The sequence below is a fragment of the Colossoma macropomum genome, unplaced genomic scaffold (assembly GCF_904425465.1).
Source record: "Colossoma macropomum unplaced genomic scaffold, Colossoma_macropomum, whole genome shotgun sequence".
In the NCBI taxonomy this organism is placed as follows: Eukaryota; Metazoa; Chordata; class Actinopteri; order Characiformes; family Serrasalmidae; genus Colossoma; species Colossoma macropomum.
In genome coordinates this window covers 519,192-541,753 of record NW_023495275.1, presented here as the reverse complement: position 1 = coordinate 541,753, position 22,562 = coordinate 519,192, and the positions used below count along the sequence as shown (strand labels likewise).

Sequence of the window (22,562 nt, the reverse complement as noted above, 5' to 3'; positions counted from 1 at the left end):
TCAATACTCTGTATGTCCTGTACATACTGTAGTATTGACAATAAAGCTGACTTGACTTGACTTGACTTATGTGTTATGTTTATGAATCCTGTTCCTGGCACTTTCGCTAAAGTACAGGCGTTTTTCTTAAAAGTAAGTAAAGAAGATAATAAATTAGCCACTTGCTCAGTCTTTACACTCACACTGATAAACTTATTATTTTTAATAAAACGTCCACTAGCTGGAAAAATAAAGTGTGGTTAAGGAAGAAAAAGACATCAAAGTAAAAAAAAGCTTCATTTCTGAGATTTATTCAGAAAAATTGCATGGCTAATGCTAACTTCCAGCATTTTGCGCAGCGCGCGACGTCATCGTCACGTGACGCCCAGCAGTGAGAACGAGCGGTGAGGGGAGGGAGGGGAGCAGCGCGTCATATCAGGAGAGGGAGGGGTGGCCCGGGGGCGGGGCTTCGTGCAGCTTCGCGCCCTCTGATTGGCCGAGGCGGAGCGGAGCCCGAGCGGAGAGGCGCAGGCAGGCTGGAGCGCAGCAGCTGCGCCGTAGCATGGCATCGAGGAGGATGGAGACCAAACCCGTGATAACGTGCCTCAAAACGCTGCTTATCGTCTACTCCTTCGTCTTCTGGGTGAGTGCGAGCTGGTTACACGCGGGGACGCTGTTCTCGGTGCTTCTTTTGCAACGGATCCACGTGCAAATCGACTTATTAGGACTAATAATATTATTATTACATATTCACCGTCATGTTGCGCCGCTGCGAAACAAGTGCGCGTCCGCGATGAGGCACTCGAGACGCGCCTTAATGCGCGCAGCATTAAATAATAACCCTTTTAACCGTATAGAAGTGCGCGCGGGATGTGTGCAGGGTGTTGTTATGTTCTGGATGTGTGACTGTTGTGGGGAGTCGGGGCGCAGATGTTTTGGGGACGCCTTTACTGCAATGACCTTCCCGTTTCTGACCAGGAGAGGCAGTGCACAGCAGCCTTGGATGAGGGAGGGAGTGTGTGCAGGTGGACCCATCAAAACCCCCCCATGATTTGATACACGTAGCGTTTCATTCACATCTGCAGGGCTGCATCAGCACCTATACTGTTACATGAAAGGGGAAGGCCACTGCATTTCTGCCTAACCCAGTGGTTGAGATGTAAACAGTCAGAGTGGTCTCATGTGAAATGGGTCATTGTAGAGAAACTTAGAGTCAGATTGGTTCACAGTGGTGGTGATTAGAGCCGCAACAATTAATCGATTAGTTGTCGACTATTAAATTAATCAGCAACTATTCTGGGAATCGATTAATCGGTTTTAGGAATTGTTTTAAAAAAGTAAGTAAAAATTCTGATTCCTGCTTGAATATTTTCTGGTTTCTTTGCTCTTCTGTGACATCAACCTGAATATATTTGGGGTCTGGATAAAAAAAAGACATTTGAGGACGTCATCTCGGGCTTTGGAAAACACTGATCGACATTTTCTGACATTTTATAGAACAAACAACTAATCGATTAATCGATAACGGAAACTTACGACATGAAATGGCTTTGATTTTGGCCTAAAACATAGTTTCATGGTGGAGGGATACATGCAGGGTGTTGTAAGGCAAAATAGTCCCCCAAGAAAAGTATTATCGTCAGATTTATGACTATTTTACCATCATCAACATTCCATATAAACTCAGAAGAACATGTAGGTTCACTGGTGGTTTTGGATAGTAAATAAAACGGCTATATTTGTGTTGTAGACATTGTGACCCCTGGTTCCTATCAGCACCACTGTTATTAAATCTCAATAAGTCTCTCTACAGTGAACTATTTCATATTAAACCCATCTGAATGACTGTGTTTACATCTTAATGAGCTGCTTATGCTGAAACTTTGAAAAATAGATGAGATTGCCCTTTAAATCTCAGTTAATTAAGTGCTGTATAAGAAATTACTGAAACTGTATTGGACTTAAAGCTTGTTTGTGAGTTGTTATCGCAGTTAATGGCCCTTGCAGTACTGACATCGCTGGCCATCCTGTCCATATCTCATTTATCTATATAGATTTCTGTAGGTGTTTTGGTGAATTAAGGCCATCGGTCAGAGTAATGCAGGCCGATCTCTCTAACCAGGCGACCATAACGTGTTCATTAATGTGTTTTTATTGTGTTGTGAGGCATCAAAATCACAGTATTGTCTTAAACTGTATTTTGTCCATGTTGTGCAGCTTTAGTTCCCTGTGAAGTGGGATGTTGATCACGTATGTGTGAAGTCACATGGCATAATATCTCACCAGGTGTAGAAAAAGTGTCAGTGACACAGCTCTGAGTCAAACTGGTTGCATGTGATGCTCAAAATTGTCATTAGCTGTCCAGGCTGTAGCATTTTTATATTTACTAGATTAGTAAAGGCACACTAGATTTCATTTATGTTGTGGATTTAAGTGCCAAAATGGATAGAAATAATGTCTCCACAGCTGTAAACCAGACACGTTTTATTAGGGCTGGGCAATATGACAGTATATACACTTATCACGATAAATATGTCACAATACAGTACAGTATGCTTTTCTGAACATGTCGTGGATATTGTCAGTATCTGCCCTGACCTTCTGCATGTTTCAATATAAAAAGAGCAAAATTTGTCCAAATTAACTGGATTTAGTGTAACACAGTATGACAAATACTGACCAAAAATTATGGTATTCACAGTTTTTGATAGGTCACTCAGACTTGCTGATGTGGTTTAGAACACAGTCTGATTTACTAAAGCTTAGGTTCTAGTGTTTGTTGCTAGCAAACACTAGAACCTAATAGTCACCCAAATCTTTTCCAGAAATACATTTTCAGAAAGACGATTATCTCATTCCCACACCTTACTATGTCGTGTCCACACCATATTAATGCATGCGAATGAGATCCTAATGTGTGGCCACGACTTAGTAAGGCATGGGAACCAGATCATGCTTTGTTGAGCTGTGTTCAAGGCTTAATTATCTCATTCCCATGCCTTACTAAATTGTGGCAATGCATTAGGATCTCGTTCCCATGCCTTACTAAGTTGTGGCCATGACTTAATTATCTCGTTCCCACGCCTTACAAAGTTGTGGCCATGGCTTAATCATCTCATTCCCATGCCTTACTAAGTTGTGGCCGTGATTCAATTATCTCGTTTCCACACCTTACTAAGTTGTGGCCATGACTTAATTATCTCATTCTCACACCTTACTAAGTTGTGGCCACGCATTAGGATCTCGCTCCCATACGTTACTATGGTGTGGCCACGACATAGTAAGGCATGAGAACGAGATAATCAAGTCGTGGCCGCGACTTGGTAAGCCGTGGGAATGAGATCATGCTTTATGAACCTTGTCCAAGGCTTAATTGTCTCATTCCCACCCCTTACTAAGTTGTGGCCACTTACTGAGATTTCATTCCCAGGCCTTTTATACAGGATGTCACTAGCAGGGCTCCGTAGTACTTGGATTCTGCAAAGAAATATAAAGTACGTGAGGGTTTTCCAGAGAAGGGACGCTTTCATTCAGTGAAGATGACCTTTCAGTTTATTACAGCAGTATAAGCTTTTTTAAAAGGGCAAAATCTTAATAAAGTCTTATGTAGTATATCTTAAAATATCAGCTGGAATTCCTCATAAACTGGCTGTAATATAGTAACGTTTACAGCTGATGTAACTGTTAAATATAAGAACCAGCGTTCCTCAAGTTTTACTGTCTGGACTAATAAAAGTGCCTGAAAGCAGCCAGACTGAGATTTGTATGAACACCTGTAGGCTTTTGTCCGCTCAGTGTCTTCATCCTTAAGGCGACACTGTGAATGACCATTCCGATAGGGATTGACCTCTCGCACTACACCGGTAGCAAGTCTTTTAAAGGAATGTGTTGGTGAAAAAAAAAAGTACACAGTTTTCCACTGACGCCAGATAATCTACCAGCCAAGTCATCTTTGGTGTCCAAATGTTGCGTCTTCAGTTTTAAACTGGAGCTGCGTGGCTAATGTAGTGAAAAACACTAGAAATCAATAGTCACCGAAATCTTTTCCGTAAATATAATCTCCAAGCGTCTCTCAAAGTGCATCCAGGTCTTCCTTAAGGTTGTGCAGACTTGCCAATGTGGTGTAGGAGACAGTGTGACTTATTGTGAGCTGTAAAAATGAACAAAACTTGATTGAATAGCAACGTCCGGCTGCATAGTTTTGTTTTGTTTATTTGTGGAGTTTACAGTAAGTCATACTGTAACAAGTCTGAATGACATTAACGATGGCCTGGATGCAGTTTGAAGCATGTATTGCAGTTTTGAGCATGTATTTATGCAAAAGATTTGGGTGACTATTAAGTTTTAGTGTATGTTAGCAACGTTAGCCACGCAGCCTCAGTAAGTCATACTGTGTTCTTAACCAATCAGCAAGTCTGAGTGACCTTCATGAAGACCTGGATGCGTTTTGAGGGAATTCAGATAAGTTTTGGGGATGCATTTCTGGAAAAGATTTGGGTGACTATTAGGTTCTAGTGTTTGCTAGCAACATTAGCCTCTTAGCTTTAGTAAATCAGACTGTGTTCTAAACCACATCAGCAAGTCTGAGTGACCTAAACGATGACCTGAATGCAATTTGAATGAGTTGAGAGAGGTTTTGGGCATGTATTTATGCAAAAGATTTGGGTGACTATTGAGTTTTAGTGTTTGTTAGCAACATTAGCCTTGCAGCCTCAGTAAGTCTTGCCATGTTTTAAGCCACACTAGCAAGTCTAAGCAGCCCTAATGTCTGTTAATGTTAATATCTGGATGTGGTTTGAGGGGGTTCAGAAAAGTTTTGGGGATGTATTTCTGGAAAAGATTTGGGTGACTATTAATTTCTAGTGTTTGTTAGCAACATTAGCCTCTTAGCTTTAGTAAGTCATACTGTGTTCTAAACCACATCAGCAAGTCTGGGTGACCTTAACGAAGACCTGGATGTGGTTTAAGTGGGTTCAGAGAAATTTTGGGCATGTATTTCTGGAAAACATTTGGGTGACTATTAAGTACTAGTGTTTGTAAGCAATGTTAGCCTTTAGCACTAAACTAAAGAAGCAAAATTTGGGCACCAAACATGTCTGATGGACTGATCTAGGGGTAAATGGAAATGAAAATGTGCTATAATTTAATATGAATTAATTCTCACTCAGAGCTCATTGAAACAAGCGGAGAAATTGTGTGGAAAGTGCAGACTGTGAAATTTTGATCAATGCCACATTAGTGTTTGTGAGAAAAACAGGAGATATTTTGTTATGATTTGAATTTGATTAAGGGTTATTGTTGTATGAACAGTCTTGCTTTATGGAAAATTTTGTGGAAAGGTTTTTCTTGTGTTATTTCTCACATCAAACCTGTTGATAAAGAATGTAAATCAAATGTAATTGTAAATCATGGCATAACTATGTAAAAATGTATGTAATTATGTAGTTACAATTAAATACTATAGCAAAACAACATAAATGAATCCAGACTTCTGAGGGTTAATGACATCAGTGATGTCTGGTGTTGAAGGAATTTATGACACAAATGCATTAACAGACTTTATGGCTTGCCTGTGGACCAGGGCTGCATGATTTAGAGGTTATTTATTGTTATTGTAATATTTGCAATACTGATGTCACAGACATTTTTCAACTGGGTGCTCTGAGCATCCTGACCAATCACAGCTCCAGGTGAGTTTCTGTGGGTGTTTGGATGAATCAAGGTGTTCATGTAACTCAACTAGAGCTAATTGTTTTGGTGAGAATAATGCAGGCTAATCTTTGGTCACATCACATTATAAGTTATAAATGATAAAACTGGTGTTTTGTACGTATCGTGCAGCTCTAATGTGGGCGCTGTCCTCCTCCTCCGCTCTCCCGATGTCCAGATCTCTCGGCTTGGCTTTTTGCCGCTCCTTTATTCTCCGATTAGCAGCAGTGTGGGTAGAAAAGATGAAAGATGCTGGTTGCACTTTGCTTGTTGTGAGCTAAGCTAGTGCCTTTATATTAAATGCTAACTGTGGGCGGTGATGTGGGTGATGTTGATGTTTACTGCAGAGGTTGAGAAAACAAAGACATGCAAGCTTATCTGTCTGTCTGTCTATCTATCTATCTATCCATGTATGTAGTCTGTACCTCGTTCTTCCAGTCACTGGCCACTTTATAAGAAACACCCACTTTGATCTTTCAATTACTGGCCACTTTATTAGAAACACCCACTTTGATCTTTCACTCACTGGCCACTTTATTAGAAATACCTACCTTCTGCTTCCACTCACTGGTCACTTTATTAGAAATACTTATCTTCTGCTTCCACTCACTGGCCACTTTATTAGAAATACCTACCTTCTGCTTCCACTAACTGGCCACTTTATTAGAAATACCTACCTTCTGCTTCCACTCACTGGCCACTTTATTAGAAACACCTACCTTATACTTCCCCACACTGGCCACTTTAATAGAAACACCCACCTTGTACTTCCACTAACTGGCCACATGTTTTCCTGGTTGTCCAGTTTTTAAGCTTTATCTATGGTTGTGGCTTAAACCTGTGTTAACTTTATCTGCTTTGGGCCTGGATTGACAGTGATTCCTGGATTAGCCCCAGTTAATGTATGGAATGCTGGCATCCAGGCATCTGTGACCCTTTTTCTGACCTCTGTGAACCCCTCCATATTTCCCTTTGACCTTTTCCCTCCCCTCTTCCTCCTGCTATATGATCCTCTTCCAGTCTGTATGGATTTAGAGGTAGCATGAAACATAGTCAGTGACAGTTGGGTTCACAGAGGGACGGCTGAAGTGACACGACGTTTGTAGAGCATACATGCTTTTATAGAATCTGCTATGACAGATCAGACAGTAGAATATGGCCACTGCAGTTTGTTGTGTACGTAAAACAGTAGCAACAGGCCTGAATTTTGTTAGCTGACAAGGGTTTGACTGATATATCAGTTGACTGACTATAAGGGCCGATATTGGAAACAAGTGGTTTTATCGGTATTGGTGAAAATCTTGCATAATTAATTAGTGATTTCTAAGAGTGTAATGATACATTGTAACGTTGTGATATCACAGTGCAAGACTGTCATAATGCATAGCTCAGAATGCACATTCTATTAATTATGCTATGTAATTCAATTACAGTATTTGAACTAGAGGTGGACAATATGGCATAAAAATAATATTGCGATATTTGAAGAAAATTTCCAAAATACGACATATCATAATATTTATTTTTTTCAGACATCTGATCAGTTGGAACAGAGAACAAGAACTAGTAGTGCTACATTTTAGATAGATAAAAAATATTATCAAAAACTGTGAACACAATCATTTTTATTCAATATTGGCATAATATGTTGCATTAAATCCAGTTACATGGGCCTAATTTTGCTCTCTTTGTAATGAAACATGCAGTTAGTCTGTGTTCTACAGGCACTGATGATATATAGGAAATGTTGAGAAAAGCATATTGTGTTGTATTGTGACATAATTTATAAGATAACAATATATATTTTCACCAAGTTTGCAAACCATTGAGCCCCTCCCTCCAGCACTAACATGCCTCCCAGTTGTAGAGTTGTTAGTAAGCTGAGCAACATGACTTTTCTTCATCACTCTCTTCATCTTCATCACTTTTCTTTGTTCCAATTTTGTTGAAAATGTCGATACTGAACTGTAAACCCAGTATCGTAAAATCGAAGCTGTGGAGTGCATCGATACCCCCACCATGACTAGGCTTGCAATATAATGATTTGATTGTCCCTACGCAATCTTATACTGCCACTATATCCATTGATTCCGATTATATTATTTCACTATTTGTGCACATTTGCCATTTAACTCTTGAATTTACTCTTTTAAATGGTAAAAATGTTTACGTTTTTCTTGTTAGTTTTGCATTTACTATTAAATAAATTGTTAAAAAACCTGCTTAAACAAGCATTGTGACCTGTAAGTCATGAACCCACACCAGCAGGAGCTCACAAACAAATCTGTGCAGTAACACCTGTCAAAACAAGACGTGAACATTTTTAAAAATGCTCATTGGATCAAATGTTAATTGGACTTTCATTTAAATCGGTAAATGATTAAAAAAGTAACTTAAGCTAAAAATAGAAAAGAAAGTAGTTCTGAGCTGGATCAATTTTCCAGGCTTTTTCGGAATTGTTATCCCCTTTAAAATCGGTTTGACCACAATTGTTTCCTATTGGTCAGGCCTTTTGAGCTACATTAGCTTCGTAGCTCCAGCTCAAAGCTAAAGTGTCAAATATCTTTTAGCTGATTGTCTCATTTCCAAGGTTAAGGAAAAAGCCTGATTTTTCGCTGAGCTGTTATCTCGCGTACACACCCGAAGCATCACTCTGAGCACTCAGAAGTTAACAGTGTGATCTAATGCACATCCATCCACCGTGCCACTTATTTATCCATTTATCCATCCATCTGTCCATTTCCTCGTCCACTCAGACAGCTAAAGAAGCCAGGCAGCCGAAAGCACTTCTCATGAGCGAAGACCACCGCGCCCAGTAATGACTCGTGCGTTATTAAGCGCCCTGCAAGGCCTTGGGAAACATCATTACAGAGAGCGGACGCTGGCCTGGCAGCAAATGAGGAGCGGCAGAGAACAGAAACTGGGTCAGCAGACACGGGAGAGATAGACTGGGGGTCAGGATTAGAGAGAGAGAGAGTGAGAGTGAGTGAGTGAGTGAGGTACCATGCAAAATTTCGTAGCTTCAGTGAGCCACAGACAGTCACTAAGCCACTACTGCTACAGTATGAGATGCTCTAGGGCAGAACGAATCGCCATTGCTGTTATATGGACAGCAGTGAGGACAGCAAGCCATTACAGTTAATGCTTTAAGGTTCATTCTACAGAAACGTCCACTTTTCTATCTGTCCGTGGGAGTCACTGGTGTTACCAATCCTCACTGGTGTTACACATAAGAAAAGTAACACCAGAGACATTTTTAATAAAAATGCATTTTACAGAATGGCTGCTACAGAGCATCAAACCACATGTTGTCAATCATGGAAAATCCACTAAAATATGTAATTTAATCCATTTGGATTCTATTTTTCACAATTACCTCAGAATAAAGTAGGTCACACCAGTGACTTCAGCTAAACGCTTCATATGAAATCATGAGCTAAATGAGAAAATCTCTGATAACTGAAAGACACAGTGGACTCACCATGTGCTTTTCTTCATAGATCCTCAGAAAACAGGTAAAAGGAAGTCAAGTGATGTCATCAGTGTGACTTTTATTTCAAAATAAGAGATTTTTTGTTACGCGGTAACACCAGTGACATGACTCCTGAGGACAATTTCATTATATATTTTATAATATTTATTTGGCATTGGTTTTCTTTACTTCATTTAAATCATATATTTCATAGTCATGTATAGATTATTATAGTTAAAATTGCATAAAAATGTGTTTTTTCTTAAAAATATGGCACTTGGGGCACAAGCACTTCTGTGGTGCTTGGAATTCTAGATAATTGATTTAAAAACCAATATTGCTAAATTGAGGCTCAAGAAGGTGTAATTGTTAAAATAACCTATTGTTTTATTTTAAAATATTAATAAATTGTAACCCTAACGTGTTCAAGTGTAATATATCTGTAAATGCTGGGGACACAAAAATGGACGTTTCTGTAGAATGACCCTTAACATAGTCATATTGCGTTGTATTTGTATGTTATATTTAGGGCTGCAGCGATCATTGCAACTGATGGTAGCGCGCTGACCTTGGAGGTGGACATGGACGTATAAGCGAAGCACATTTCAAAACAGAAGGGAGAACCAAACTGTTTCTGCAGTGCACAGTTTTTTAATGTCAGGAGCAGCCAAGTGTGCACAGAGTGTAGTTTTAACATCCATCCATCCATCATCTAAACTGCTTATCCTTCTGGGTCATGGTGGGGTGCTGGAGCTGCCCTGCGATGGACTGGTGACCTGTCCAGAGTGTATCCTGCCTTCCGCCCAATGACAGCTGGGACAGTTGTTTTACATTCAAGTCTATTTTTTTACTGCTTGCAATGAATAGCTTGCTGCTAGAAATGTTCCAAATTAGAATGTCGCGATTTTTCACTTGAAAACATTGTAGAAACGTTCTGCTTTGCTGTCAGGATCGAATCTGGTAAAAAAAAATAAATAAAATTAACCTAATTTGTGTTGTTGATCTCTCTTTTGAATGAGACATGGAGTACAGCAGCACCAAAAAGTATTTAATATCAAAGTATTAAATATAAAAGTATTTTTTTTTATGTATGCTATCCTAACCCTCCTAAGAGACCTACTTATATTGCATGAACTTAGAGCTGTGCTGATACTACGATTAATCGTTGGATTGCAAATTTTATCGACAGTGTTGAATGTATTTATTCATTCATCTGTGCATTTCTACCCATTGCGTCTTGTTTAATGTATGTGGATGAAGTACGTACTTATTGCCTGTAGATGGCAGTAGCAACGAAAGGCCAATAATAAGGCTAATGGAAAGGCTACTTCTATAGCTTCAGTACTCGAATGCTACACATTCTCTCTGACAGGCATCGCAAGCGGAAATTTTAGAGCTAAGGATCCTGATCCAGTTGGCATAAATCATTTGCCGTTACATGATGTATTGTGATTAGGGCTCAACCGATATATCAGAGGGCCCACGGTTTTATCGATACGGGTAAAAATATCACTTATAACTTGAGTCTTTTCTGGCCACGGCATCACCGATGATCCAAAAGTTAGAAACTAAGATATTACACCTTCTGAGAGTCTATTTGAGAGTTAGCGCAATGCTAATTCGTTCCATTGTTTGTTAGCTACATTAGCTTCATAAAAAATGCGTTGACGAAAACGTTGCATCAACTAAAACGTTTATTTCTCCTGAAGAACTATAACTGCTGCTTCATTGAAAAGATATTACATCTTCTGAGAGTCTATTCGAGAGTTAGCAAGATGCTAATTCGTTCCATTACTTGTTACCCAGTTCGAGCATGTATTGGTATATATAACTAAAGAAAGGAAGGAAGGAAAAATCAGTAAACTGGACTGTGTGTGGAAAATGAGTGAGGATAAGTGGAATTTTGTCTAATACGCTGCTTAACCACCGGTGGACCGCCCAGAAAACGCTGAGCAAAACGCCAGTGGACCGCCAGCTTTGCCATCAGTGGGCTGACAGTGGTCCACTATCCTCTTGCTATCAGGGTAGCTACATTAGCTTCATGGAAAATGCGTCGACTAAAACGTTTATTTCTCCTCAGGAACTATAACTGCTGCTTCAGTGAGAAGACAGTACATCTTCTGAGAGTCTATTCGAGAGTTAGCGCGATGCTAATTCATTCCATTACTGCTTGGCTGCATCAGTTTCATGGAAAGATTCAAACTGCGTTTGTTTGTTTGTGGCGTCTCATTTACAAGAATCGTGCAAGCGAGCAAGAAAATAGACTCTCAGAAGATGTAATATATTTTGACCAAAGCAGCAGTTATAGTTCTTCAGGAGAAATAAACGTTTTAGTCGCTCCTTGTTTTGTAAAGATCATGAATATTAACAGCAGAGTAAAATGTCTCTCTCTCTCTCTCTCTCTCTTTCTCTCTCTCTGTCTGTCTCTCTGTATCCCGCTCACTCGCTCTGTGAGATGATAATTGTGTTTGCTTTGCTGCCTGTGGTAATGTTCCCCAGCAGACGCAGGCTAACGGAGAGGCCTGCTGATACAGAGCGAGAGAGAGAATAATCTCACCCTCGCAGTGCCTCAGTCTCTCTCCTCTTCCAGCCCCAGGCTGTGTGAGAAAGTGACACGATCGATTGTGTCCGTCCAGAGGGCACACACGTTCGGCGGCGTCGCTCCGTTTCCCCGCCCGCACAAAAAAAAGAACCCCACTCTCCCTCACTTTTATTTTCCCACAGCAGACAATGGATGAATTGACAGAGATAAATAGACAGAGACAGAGAGGGAAAGAGCAAGAGAGGGAGAGAAAGAGAGACAGAAAGTGGGGTCAGGGGGTTCTTCTAAGGCTGTAGTCTAGAAAGTGTGGAGTTTGTCTTTCCCGGAGCTCAGCTGGAGATTTCCCGGAGTTTCACCTTCGACACATAGTTAGTTTCCTGACTAAAACTGGTGTTAAAAGATTATGTAGCGTTCTGTAGCGCAGTGTAGCATCTATCGCAATTTACAGTTTTATTTTGTGTTGTATTTTCTCTCACTACACTACCCAACATGCTTTGCCCATTGGAAAACCCTCCTGCACTCAGCATATCCTGACTGCTTGGCTAGCCGCTAAGCTAATAAATGAATCCGTGTTGCTAGCTAGCTTTAATGGGATAGTGTTTACCTCAGTCAGTGGTGGAACGAGATAAACGTTTTCTTTCTCAGTGACGTAACTCAGTTGAGTGAACCTCGGTGTGGAAAGCATGAATAAGCAAAGGCTAAAGTGGTTGGATATCCTAGTGCAGGCAAGAGGTCGGCAACCCAAGTGTTAAGAAGAGCCATTTTGTCAGGTTTCAACAGAATTCTAACCACCTTGGGAGCCACAACGTTTCATGTACATTTTATTGAAGTAATGTCTCATCTTGGCTGTAAATATGTCTCAGTATGTGCTAATGTACTAGTATAGGCTGAAAAATACAGTGAGATTCACTTGAAAGAGGCCCCGAATATTCTGCTGTAGCTCCTGTTAGGATGAAGCAATCTAAACCCAAAAAATACGCTACATAACTTGATGTATGTGTAATCGACTGCATTACATGTGATGCTGGAAGTGATGTTCATTTTCTTTTGCCAGACACGTGTTGACACTGCCCTCCATATTACTGAACATATTGGATAGCATTAGAGAGGTTAAACATTGTGATGGCTGTCCAGCGCCTACCTCATCACTCCAACGCAGGCGCATCCTGGCTTGTTCGAAGCTCCATATATTGAGGAGCACGTTGCCGTTGTTTCGTCCTAAAGAGAGTTATTACTGAATATTCGGGGCCTCTTTCAAGTGAATCTCCCTGTACAATATAAATGAAAATGCTTACTTTGTAATAATGACTTACTTTACACTGCTTTAAGCTTTAGCTCAGCTACAGCTGCTTTTCTCACATCTCCAGCAGGAAACTTTTCCTCAAAAGTAGAACAGTGTCTTGTAAAATGTCTCTTAATGTTCGACTTTTTACGAGGCTGAAGTCGCTTCTCATTCGCCAGCTTCTTATTCGTATTCCCCCCTTTCCACCTTAAATGGTGCCCGAGGTGCCAGAATGTAGCTAACTATGTAGCTAACTGCTGCACCATTTAAGGTGGAATGTGAACATTCAAACAAGAAGCTGGCGAATGAGAAACTTCAGCTTTGTGAGTTTTTAGTGTTTGTTAGTTTCTCGTTGCAGATTAAACGTATAAGAAAACCAGCTGGAGTGATTATAAACGCAAATAACTCCATTCGTCTCCAAATTATTGATGTTCATCTTAAATCTTTTTCCTTACCTTTTCGTTAGCTACCAGCTAGGCGAGACTGTTGTCTGTGTTGCTATGGTGACCAGCAGTCTGCGCTCCAACCTTCAGGGTTACAGTGTGAATTAGCAGTTCTACATTAACTCCAGAGTTTAAGACCATTTATTGTTAAACTGTGTTGAACGATCAGCAGAGCTTTATTTTACTGTAAAGGAGGATTATTTTATTTTTACTTACAAATCTAATTCTGCTGTGGAGCCGCAACAGCATAGTAAAAGAGCCACTTTACCGAACCCGGCCTCGTGAAGAACAACTTCGCTCTGCACATAAAGTACTGATCCTCTGTCCAGGCAGGAACAATCACAATAGCAATAAGAATCCTTGGACAAGACTCCAAACGCTACCTCCCCCTAGCATTATAAGTCAATCTGGATAAGTGTTGGAAAATGCGTATTTTTTCACGGGAAAACAGTGTCGGACAGTGTCACAAAAATTGGGTAGCAGCTCTAAATTACCATCGTATGCAACAGGAGAAATGTGTATTCATGGGTATGCGGCTATCACTTCAACCTGGAGGACTGCTGGAAACAAGCTAAACTGGGATATCCAACAAAGCAGATCACAACAAAAGAGCAATTCTATCTTTATTCACACAAAATGGATGCCAGAAACTAGTTCTTTACTCTGAGGTAAGGTATCTAGCTAGCTTGGTAGCTAAAAAGCTTACTTTATATTTTAGCTTGTTTTACTCCTCTTTGAAGTTTTGTCACTTTGTTGTGATGATGCAAAGATAGCAAAGCCGATACAAGTTCAATAAGATATCAGACTTTCTAGCAATAATGTTTAAATGGACATATTTTCAGTTTCAAAACAATTTTCCTTTTTTGTTAAAAATGTCTTCATTGTGCAGCTCAAACTGTACAACCGAGTTATAATCTGTACAGAAATAGATGCACCCAGACTTCGACATACTGGTGATACAATTTTACGTTCACCATTTTGAATGTTTATTTTCTAAGTTATCCATAATGTATTTCAATTATTTCATCAGTGGTGTATCTGGTTTCCTTCTTCAATAGCCCAGTGGTATTACCAGCTAGCAATATTGATTCAATTATCAGTATTTAAGGTGTGCTTGATGTAATTATATACAACCAAGAAGAGGTTTATTTTTATTTAAAAAGCAAAAGACTGTCATGTAGCAAGTCTTTTAATGTGCCCTGCACTGAAATCATCATAGCCTTGAGGCCCAGTCACACTTACATTTGCCACTGAATTTTCACAAGCAAAATTACATTAATTTCAGTGGAATTGGTTGGTTAGAAACTTTCTAACTTTTCATTTTTAGCCGTTTAGCTCCATTCAGCCTATCTAATGAGGACTCACTAACGGTCGCCCTCTGGCATTCTGCAGCCATATTTTTGCTATAACTGGAGAAACAGGAAGTGGCCAGGCCCCTCTTAAACTGGCTTTGGTACTGCTTTGGCTGTGCTGACCTCTGAAGGGATGGAGCTTCATAGTACCTAACCTTAAAAATGGAGGAAATGCTAATTTAACCAGCGTCTAAGCACTAACATACAGGTATAAATACACAGGTAAAAGAGAGACTGTATGATAAACAGTCAGTCGGGAGACTGTATTACTATCTTTTGCAATTTTACTGTTTGTTTTAAGCAAATCAGCCAGCTTGCTAACTGTATTGTTAGCTTCATGGCTAACCTCAGCTGCACACAAGTCACCCCACTGCCACCACCCAGCCAAGTGAACTATACTTTTTTGCAAAGACTCCCACAAGTATATAATTATCTGATTTGATAATGTTTTGTGTTGTTACTGTTTCTGGTTAGCGAGTTAGATAGTTTGCTAGAATTTCTTTTGTTGCCAGTGTTCTTGGTCACATCCGTTTCACAAGACAACACAAACTGGAAAGGTCTAGTGTGTCTGCAGCTTTAGCAATATCACAGAAACCATGTTGGAACTAAGTATTCACCCCAAAGTGATGGCAATGCTTCAGAATTTACTCCCACCTTCGAGATAAGTCATCAGAAGACCAGTATTCAAGCCAGGAAATCTTCCTGTAGAGACGGTGAGGAGGTGAGTAGGTATGTTTACAACAGATGTAGCAATGCTTAAACATTCATATTGGCTTTCAACCAACCGGTCATGCAGCACACACTGATATCTCTGACTGACCCAGCTACTAAAAGCGTAGCGGCTGGACTCGCTGGATGGACTTCATGACCCGGATTAACAGCAGTGCTCATGTTGCCATCTGTTTATGTACGAGAGAGATATTTTTCAAATTGTGTTTCCAAAAAAAAATGCAGTGCAGCCAGTTTTCAAATCCATATTGTCATTTTTATATTAATAGTTGTTTATCCAGGTTAAAACCTTATTATTTGAAAGTTCAGTTCATTATTAAGACATTACAAAATCGAATAGAGATCTTAAGTATTACTATTTAGTAGCTGTAAATGATTCAGGATTGATTATTAAAATAAAAAGAAATATTTTAGTGATTACTTATATGGATAGAACATATCGCTGTTGTCGGAAGAAAACCTCGTAGAAACCTCGTATCTACAAAATGGTAACTTTACAGCACAAGGAAAAAACATACTTTACTTTTAATGTAAGTCAGTGGAACCAGACTTTTTTCCAAGTCATTTTGGGTCATTTCTTTTAGTCCATTCATCATGAAATTTACACACAATGTAAAGGTTAACAGGTGTTTTCAAATTATGTCAAAAACTGAAAAATGTCGATACAAGGTTTTCTACTGACAACAGCGATATATATGCATATAATTGCTTATATTAGAAATAAATGTGCAGTATATGTGCAGTGTATGTGATATAAAATATACTATGCTAAATAAATGTAAAAGTGCCATTTTTGAATATTTAAATGAATGCTAATATATGCACAAATATGTGATTTATGGAAATATATGTACATTTGTAGATTAAATATATCACTGTTGTCGGAAGAAAACCTCCTATCTCCAAAATGGTAACTTTACAGGAGAAGGAAAAAACATACTTTACTTTTAATGTAAGTCAATGGAACCAGACCTTATTTCCAAATAATCATTTCTTTTAGTCCATTCAGCATGAAACTTACATACAATGTAAGGGGTAACATGTATTTTCAGATTATGTCAAAAACTGAAAAACATCAAAGATGGAAATATGAGGTTAATATCTGCCCATACATGCATATGTATGTCATATATTGTAATATATATGCACATATGTAGACTGAATATATAATTGTATCCATTTTTAATGTATACATATATGACAAAGCGGTTCCATTTCAAGTGTGCAATAGACCAACAACAATTCACATGTACATAGATATAAAAACAAAACAATCAAAGCCCAAATACACCAGGAGTGGTGATCCCTCATTCCGTTCACAGACAAATCTGGCTGTGTGTCCAGTTGTCCGTATGTCGCCCAGAGCAGTGAGGGCAGAATGTCTCGGGTCTAAATTAACGTCAGGGCGCCGGCTCAGCCCCCCAGGCTCAGCTTTCACTTCCACTGATATTATTAAGAGCACACATGTCAGCCAAACACCTCTCGCAACCCTTCCTCTTGTGAATGTTTGGCCTGCCTCGTAAAGCCTCGGTCATTGATTTCATTTGGAAGAGACACGGTAACTATATTCGCTGCTGGACGTCCCTAGAGTGGACACTCCTGACTGAATCTTTTTCATAATCTTCAAGTTGGGGTGGGCGATATTTGTTGACGATATTTGGTCATATCATGATGTCACAGTACACTTTTCCGAGCACATCGTTGGTACGAGATGAAAACAGTATGTAAAATGTTGAACAAACATAATTATATGCATAGATTTGGACAGCATTTTTTGAAATTTGGCAATAAATCTGGCAATAAATCTGGCAATAACTATTCAAGTAAGGTGTTGGAGTTTTACAGTGAAAATTAAGTAAATATTCCAACTTAAAACTTATCTAAATCTGTGTTTTCTTTCTAATTAGGTTAATCTTGTTCTTGCAGGCAAACAATAAACAGGTACTAATTTTATCCTTAGAACAATGTCCCAATGAGCAACAAACGAACAATATATTTCACCATGTTTCTCTCCTCTCGATATAAACTGGGCAGTCCTAATCTTGGGTGACGTGTCAGTAAGCATTTCCCTGACCAATCACAAGGCTGCATCTCTTGCCCTGCCCACACAGAACAGTTTCATAGTCAGGGAAATTAGCGACCAAAAGCGTCCAAAGCTAGCAAGCTAGACCACCTGTCTGTGGCTTTTCGCTCATTCATTCGTTAACCCGTACGCCAACATTGGGCCTAATTTACCAATGTCATCCTAAGTTTCTTCGTAAATTTGTTCTTGAGAAAGGTCCTAAGAAAAAGTCTGCATCAGATTCATGATGGGTTCTTAAAGCACAGAACTGTTCTCACCTTTGTGCTCTTGAGTGTGTGTAGATTCTGTTCTTACCTAAGAACAAACCCCAAATAAGAAAACACTGGTGAATATCAGAATCTTCGTGAAAACTGCTTAAGTGGGTTTTAAGAAGAACCTCTTCTTAATAACGGTTGGGAAATGAGGCCCATTGTTTATTCGTCCATTCTTGATTCACGTGTTGCTTTGTCCGTCTGTTTTGTTCATCCGTCTGCATGTCTTCCTCCATGACTTTTTTCGTCCAGTTAGCATCACATAAAAGCTGGATAATGATTTTAGCTCTGTGTGAGGGGCGGAGCAGGCTAGGAGTGTTGGACAGAGAGCTGTCAATCAACTGCACATTAGCCACGCCCACACAGCTCTCAGGCAGCTCTGATCAGCCGTGTTTTATCATATTTATATCTTAGATTTTTTATTCAAACTTTGCTGGATGTTTAACGTAACCCTGCATTCAGACCAGCAGTGACGCGATACAACAAAGCGGCCAGAGGTCATTCATTTTCAATGAGAGCTGGCGATTTCCAGCGACAGGAGACGGCGTGAACGTTGGCGGCGCAAAGTGGCGGTGTCGGCTACGCAACAAAGTGGAGTTTAATTTTATGCAAATAAGGAGCAAAGCAGTGTGGTGATTACCAATAGGAATTGAGCATTGAGCAGCGTAGTACACACTTTATCTCCACCACTGTGAAACAGTGCACTCATTTTTGGTTCCTACTACAAGTGGAATAATGGCGGCGGTGCTTTCCTCTCAAAAATAGACAATAAAAAGTCCAAATAGCGTTTTCCTCGTATACTGACTGCACAGACACAGGGATTAAATATAAATAAGCACAAAAGCGATTTCTGACCAGGATTTTTATTTTTTTAGCGGGAACCCATCTGATTGTGTGTTATGTGTCAGTGAAGCCATGGCAACAAACGGTCTGCTCGAGTTCCCAAATGCCCATAGGTGATAAGCGATCAGCGTTTTGAGGCAAAAAGTCACTGCCGGTGTGAACGTAGGCTAACACTCATGTTTACAGTTACAGACTGTAGTCCATCTGTTTCTCTGCATACTTTGTTAGCCCCCTTTTACCCTGTTCTTCAGTGGTCAGGACCCCCATGGATCCTCACAGAGCAGGTACTATTTGGGTGGTGGATCATTCTCAGCACTGCAGTAACACTGACATGGTGGTGGTGTGTTAGTGTGTGTTGTGCTGGTACGAGTAGATCAGACACAGCAGTGCTGCTGGAGTTTTTAAACACCTCAGTGTCACTGCTGGACTGAGAATAGTCCACCAACCAAAAATATCCAGCCAACAGCGTCCTGTGACCACTGATGAAGGACTAGAGGATGACCAACACAAACTGTGCAGCAGCAGATGAGCTATCGTCTCTGACTTCACATCTACACGGTGGACTGGCAAGGTAGGAGTGTCTAATAGAGTGGACAGTGAGTGGACACAGTGTTTAAAAACTCCAGCAGCACTGCTGTGTCTGATCCACTCGTACCAGCACAACACACACTAACACACCACCACCACGTCAGTGTTACTGCAGTGCTGAGAATGATCCACCACCCAAATAGTACCTGCTCTGTGAGGATCCATGGGGGTCCTGACCACTGAAGAACAGGGTTAAAGGGGGCTAACAAAGTATGCAGAGAAACAGATGGACTACAGTCTGTAACTGTAGAACTACAAAGTGCACCTATATAGTAAGTGGAGCTGATAAAATGGACAATGAGCGTAGAAACAAGGAGGTGGTCATAATGTTATGCCTGATCAGTGTATATCACTGTATATTTTTTTTTCAAATAAGCTCCATTTAGGTGCTTGTTTCTCCAGCCAAGGTTGTGGTTTCTAAGGGTTAAAATCTTTCTCCATAGCCGGCTGCTATCAACACTGCAGGCAGACGGCTTGTTCATTAGAGTCTGATGATCAAAGCTCTACACCCACTGGTGCTGCTGTTATGAGTGTGAAGAGCAGTGAGGCAATAGTTTTTAATTTATCTATGCACGTTATGTGTTAGTGGCTGTTCTGTGTTGGCTGTCATTAAGCTTGTTAAGTGCTAGTTCATATCTTCCTCCGCATCTCGCTGTTTAACGACATTGTTCAAAGAAAAACTGAGTGCAAACAGACCGCAAAGCTGCTGTAGAGTCACTCAGTGTAAGAATGATGTGTAAGTGTGAAGGGGTCAGTGACAAGGGATTTCAAAATTGTTTAAAAAATGTAGAAATGTGATGTTGAAAGACTATTTGAGTATTTGTTTAGGAATACACTGTATGGCTGAGAGTATGTGGACACCCTGGTCGTCACACCTATATGAGCTGATGTTGGATGAGAAGACCTGGTTCACAATCGACATGTTCAGTGGGGTTAAGGTCAGAGCTCTGTGCAGGCCACTGGAGTTTCCCCATACCGAACTCGTAAAACCATGTCCTCATGGAGCTCACTGTGTGCACAGGGTCTCAGTCATGCTGGAACAGGAAAGGCTCTTCCCCAAACTGCTGACACAAAGCAGGAAGCATATGTCTGTCTAAAATGTCTTTGTATGCTGTAGCATTAACATCACCCTTCACTGAAACTAAGGAGCCCAAACCCTGAAAAACAGCCCCAGCCCATCATCCCTCCTCCACCAAACTCTGCTGTTGGCACTCTGCATTCCGATAGGTAATGTTCTCCTGACATCCACCAAACCCAGATTCATCCATCAGACTGCAAGATAGTGAAGCATGATTCGTCACTCCAGAGAACACGCTTCCACTGCTCCAGAGTCCAGTGGCGGCAAGCTTTATACCCCTCCAGCCGACACTTGGCATTGCGCATAGTGATATTAGGCATGTGTGCAGCCGCTAGGCCGTGAAAAACCTTTTTATGAAGCTCCCAAAGCACAGTTCTTGTGCTGATGTTGCTTCTAGAGGCATTTTGGAACTCTGTAGTGAGTGATGCGACAGAGGGTAGGTGATTGACATGCTTCCTTTTCACAATAATAGTGCTTACAGTTGGCTGGGGCAGATCTAGCAGGGCAGAAATTTCACAACCTGAAAGTGGCATCCAATGACAGTCACTGAGCTCTTCAGTACGATCCATTCTACTGCTAGCGTTTGTCTATGGAGATTGCATGGCTATGTGTTTGATTTTATACACCTGTTAGCAATGGGTGTGGCTGAAACACCTGAACTCAAGAGGGGTGTCCACATACTTTTGGCCATATAGTGTACCAGCCACTGTTTAAAGTCTGTAAAATGCTGCTTCAGGGGAGACCTGGTCTCTAGTTACGGCTAAGGAGGAGGAAGCTGAGATGGTGTGCCGAGAAAAATCTGACAGTCTTGCTCCTGGCAGCATCATCACTAAACAGGCTGAGCACCAGCAGCTATTGACCCTTCTCCACTGCGTCCAGCTTTCAAACCACGGGAACCACTGACCTGCAGAGCCCTCGCAGAGCTTTTGTTCGGTCTGGGTGTGTTTGAAATTAAGCTTTGAAATACGATATGGCTCCCCTGTGGAGTCTCTCAGTACTCTGCTCAGATCTTCACAGCTCACTAGCTTTTAGCTAGAATCCTATTAATGAGGGCTTACATACGCACAGGTGCTTAGCTAATACCTGGTAGGATGTGACCATAAGCTGACATGTATTTGTTGCTTCATCGTGACTTAATGTCTTAACGTCATAGATCATCACTGTTGTGTCAACGTGCAACTCATATCAGTAAATCTCGGTATTTGTTAAGAAATTCAAGTCAAATCACATTTGTATAACATTATGACCACCTCCTTGTTTCTACACTCATTGTCCATTTTATCAGCTCCACTTACTATATAGGTGCACTTTGTAGTTCTACAGTTACAGACTGTAGTCCATCTGTTTCTCTGATACTTTGTTAGCCCCCTTTTATCCTGTTCTTCAGTGGTCAGGACTCCCATGGACCCTCATAGAGCAGGTACTATTTGGGTGGTGGATCATTCTCAGCACTGCAGTGACACTGATGTCGTGGTGGTGTGTTAGTGTGTGTTGTACTGGTACGAGTGGATCAGACACAGCAGTGCCCTGTTCAGCTGGTCAGTGAAAAGTCATTTTGTGCCATTTCTTTTGGTCCATTCATCTTGAAATGTACACATAATGTAAAGTCAAACAGGCATTTTCAAATTATGTCAAAAACTGTCAACCAGCTAAACCAGCATCAGACCAACACTAGAACAGCACTAGATCAGCTTAGACCAGCATGGACTTGGTGCTGGTGTGTGGTTTTCTCAGTAGGATGGACTAATTTACCTCAGACTGAAGCTCACTACACTGGTCTTGAGGGAATTAGCATGTTTTGCGCTGTATGTATGTTGCGTTATCTGCATTTCTTTGTGGTGTAGTGGTAGAATGGTAATGACAAAACTCAGACCTTAAACTAATATGCTGAATAAACGGTTAAAAAGCGCCCACTACCTATGTAACATGCCAAATTATCAAGATTATCTATCATTCCTTTTGCCGACTTTCTCCTGGGGAACAACATCTTTGCAAATCATCAGCTGGCCGAGGGATAACAGATTGTGTGTAAACAGAAAAAATGAGTCATTCCAGTTTAGCCAAGGCATCGAAAGTTTGGTGTCTGAAGTTTGCTTCTTGAATTTTGCAATGGAGCTACAAAGCTAATAAAAGGTAGTAATTAATACCAGAAAAGAATACCACAGAAATTAGCTTGATGCTAACTGTATGACTTGATCACTGTACACCTGC

At 40.5% G+C, this 22,562-nt stretch overlaps 1 protein-coding gene across 1 annotated transcript in view; it reads left to right on the top strand.

The window, feature by feature from the left end:
• Window positions 1–523: 523 nt before the first annotated feature.
• tspan7b (tetraspanin 7b) overlaps window positions 524–22,562 on the top strand; it is a 78,273-nt gene continuing 56,234 nt past the window's right edge. The window contains exon 1 of the mRNA XM_036561827.1: window positions 524–622. Within this exon, the coding sequence (XP_036417720.1) occupies window positions 542–622 (81 nt within the window). The 5' untranslated portion in view covers window positions 524–541. The remainder of the gene's footprint in view (window positions 623–22,562) is intronic.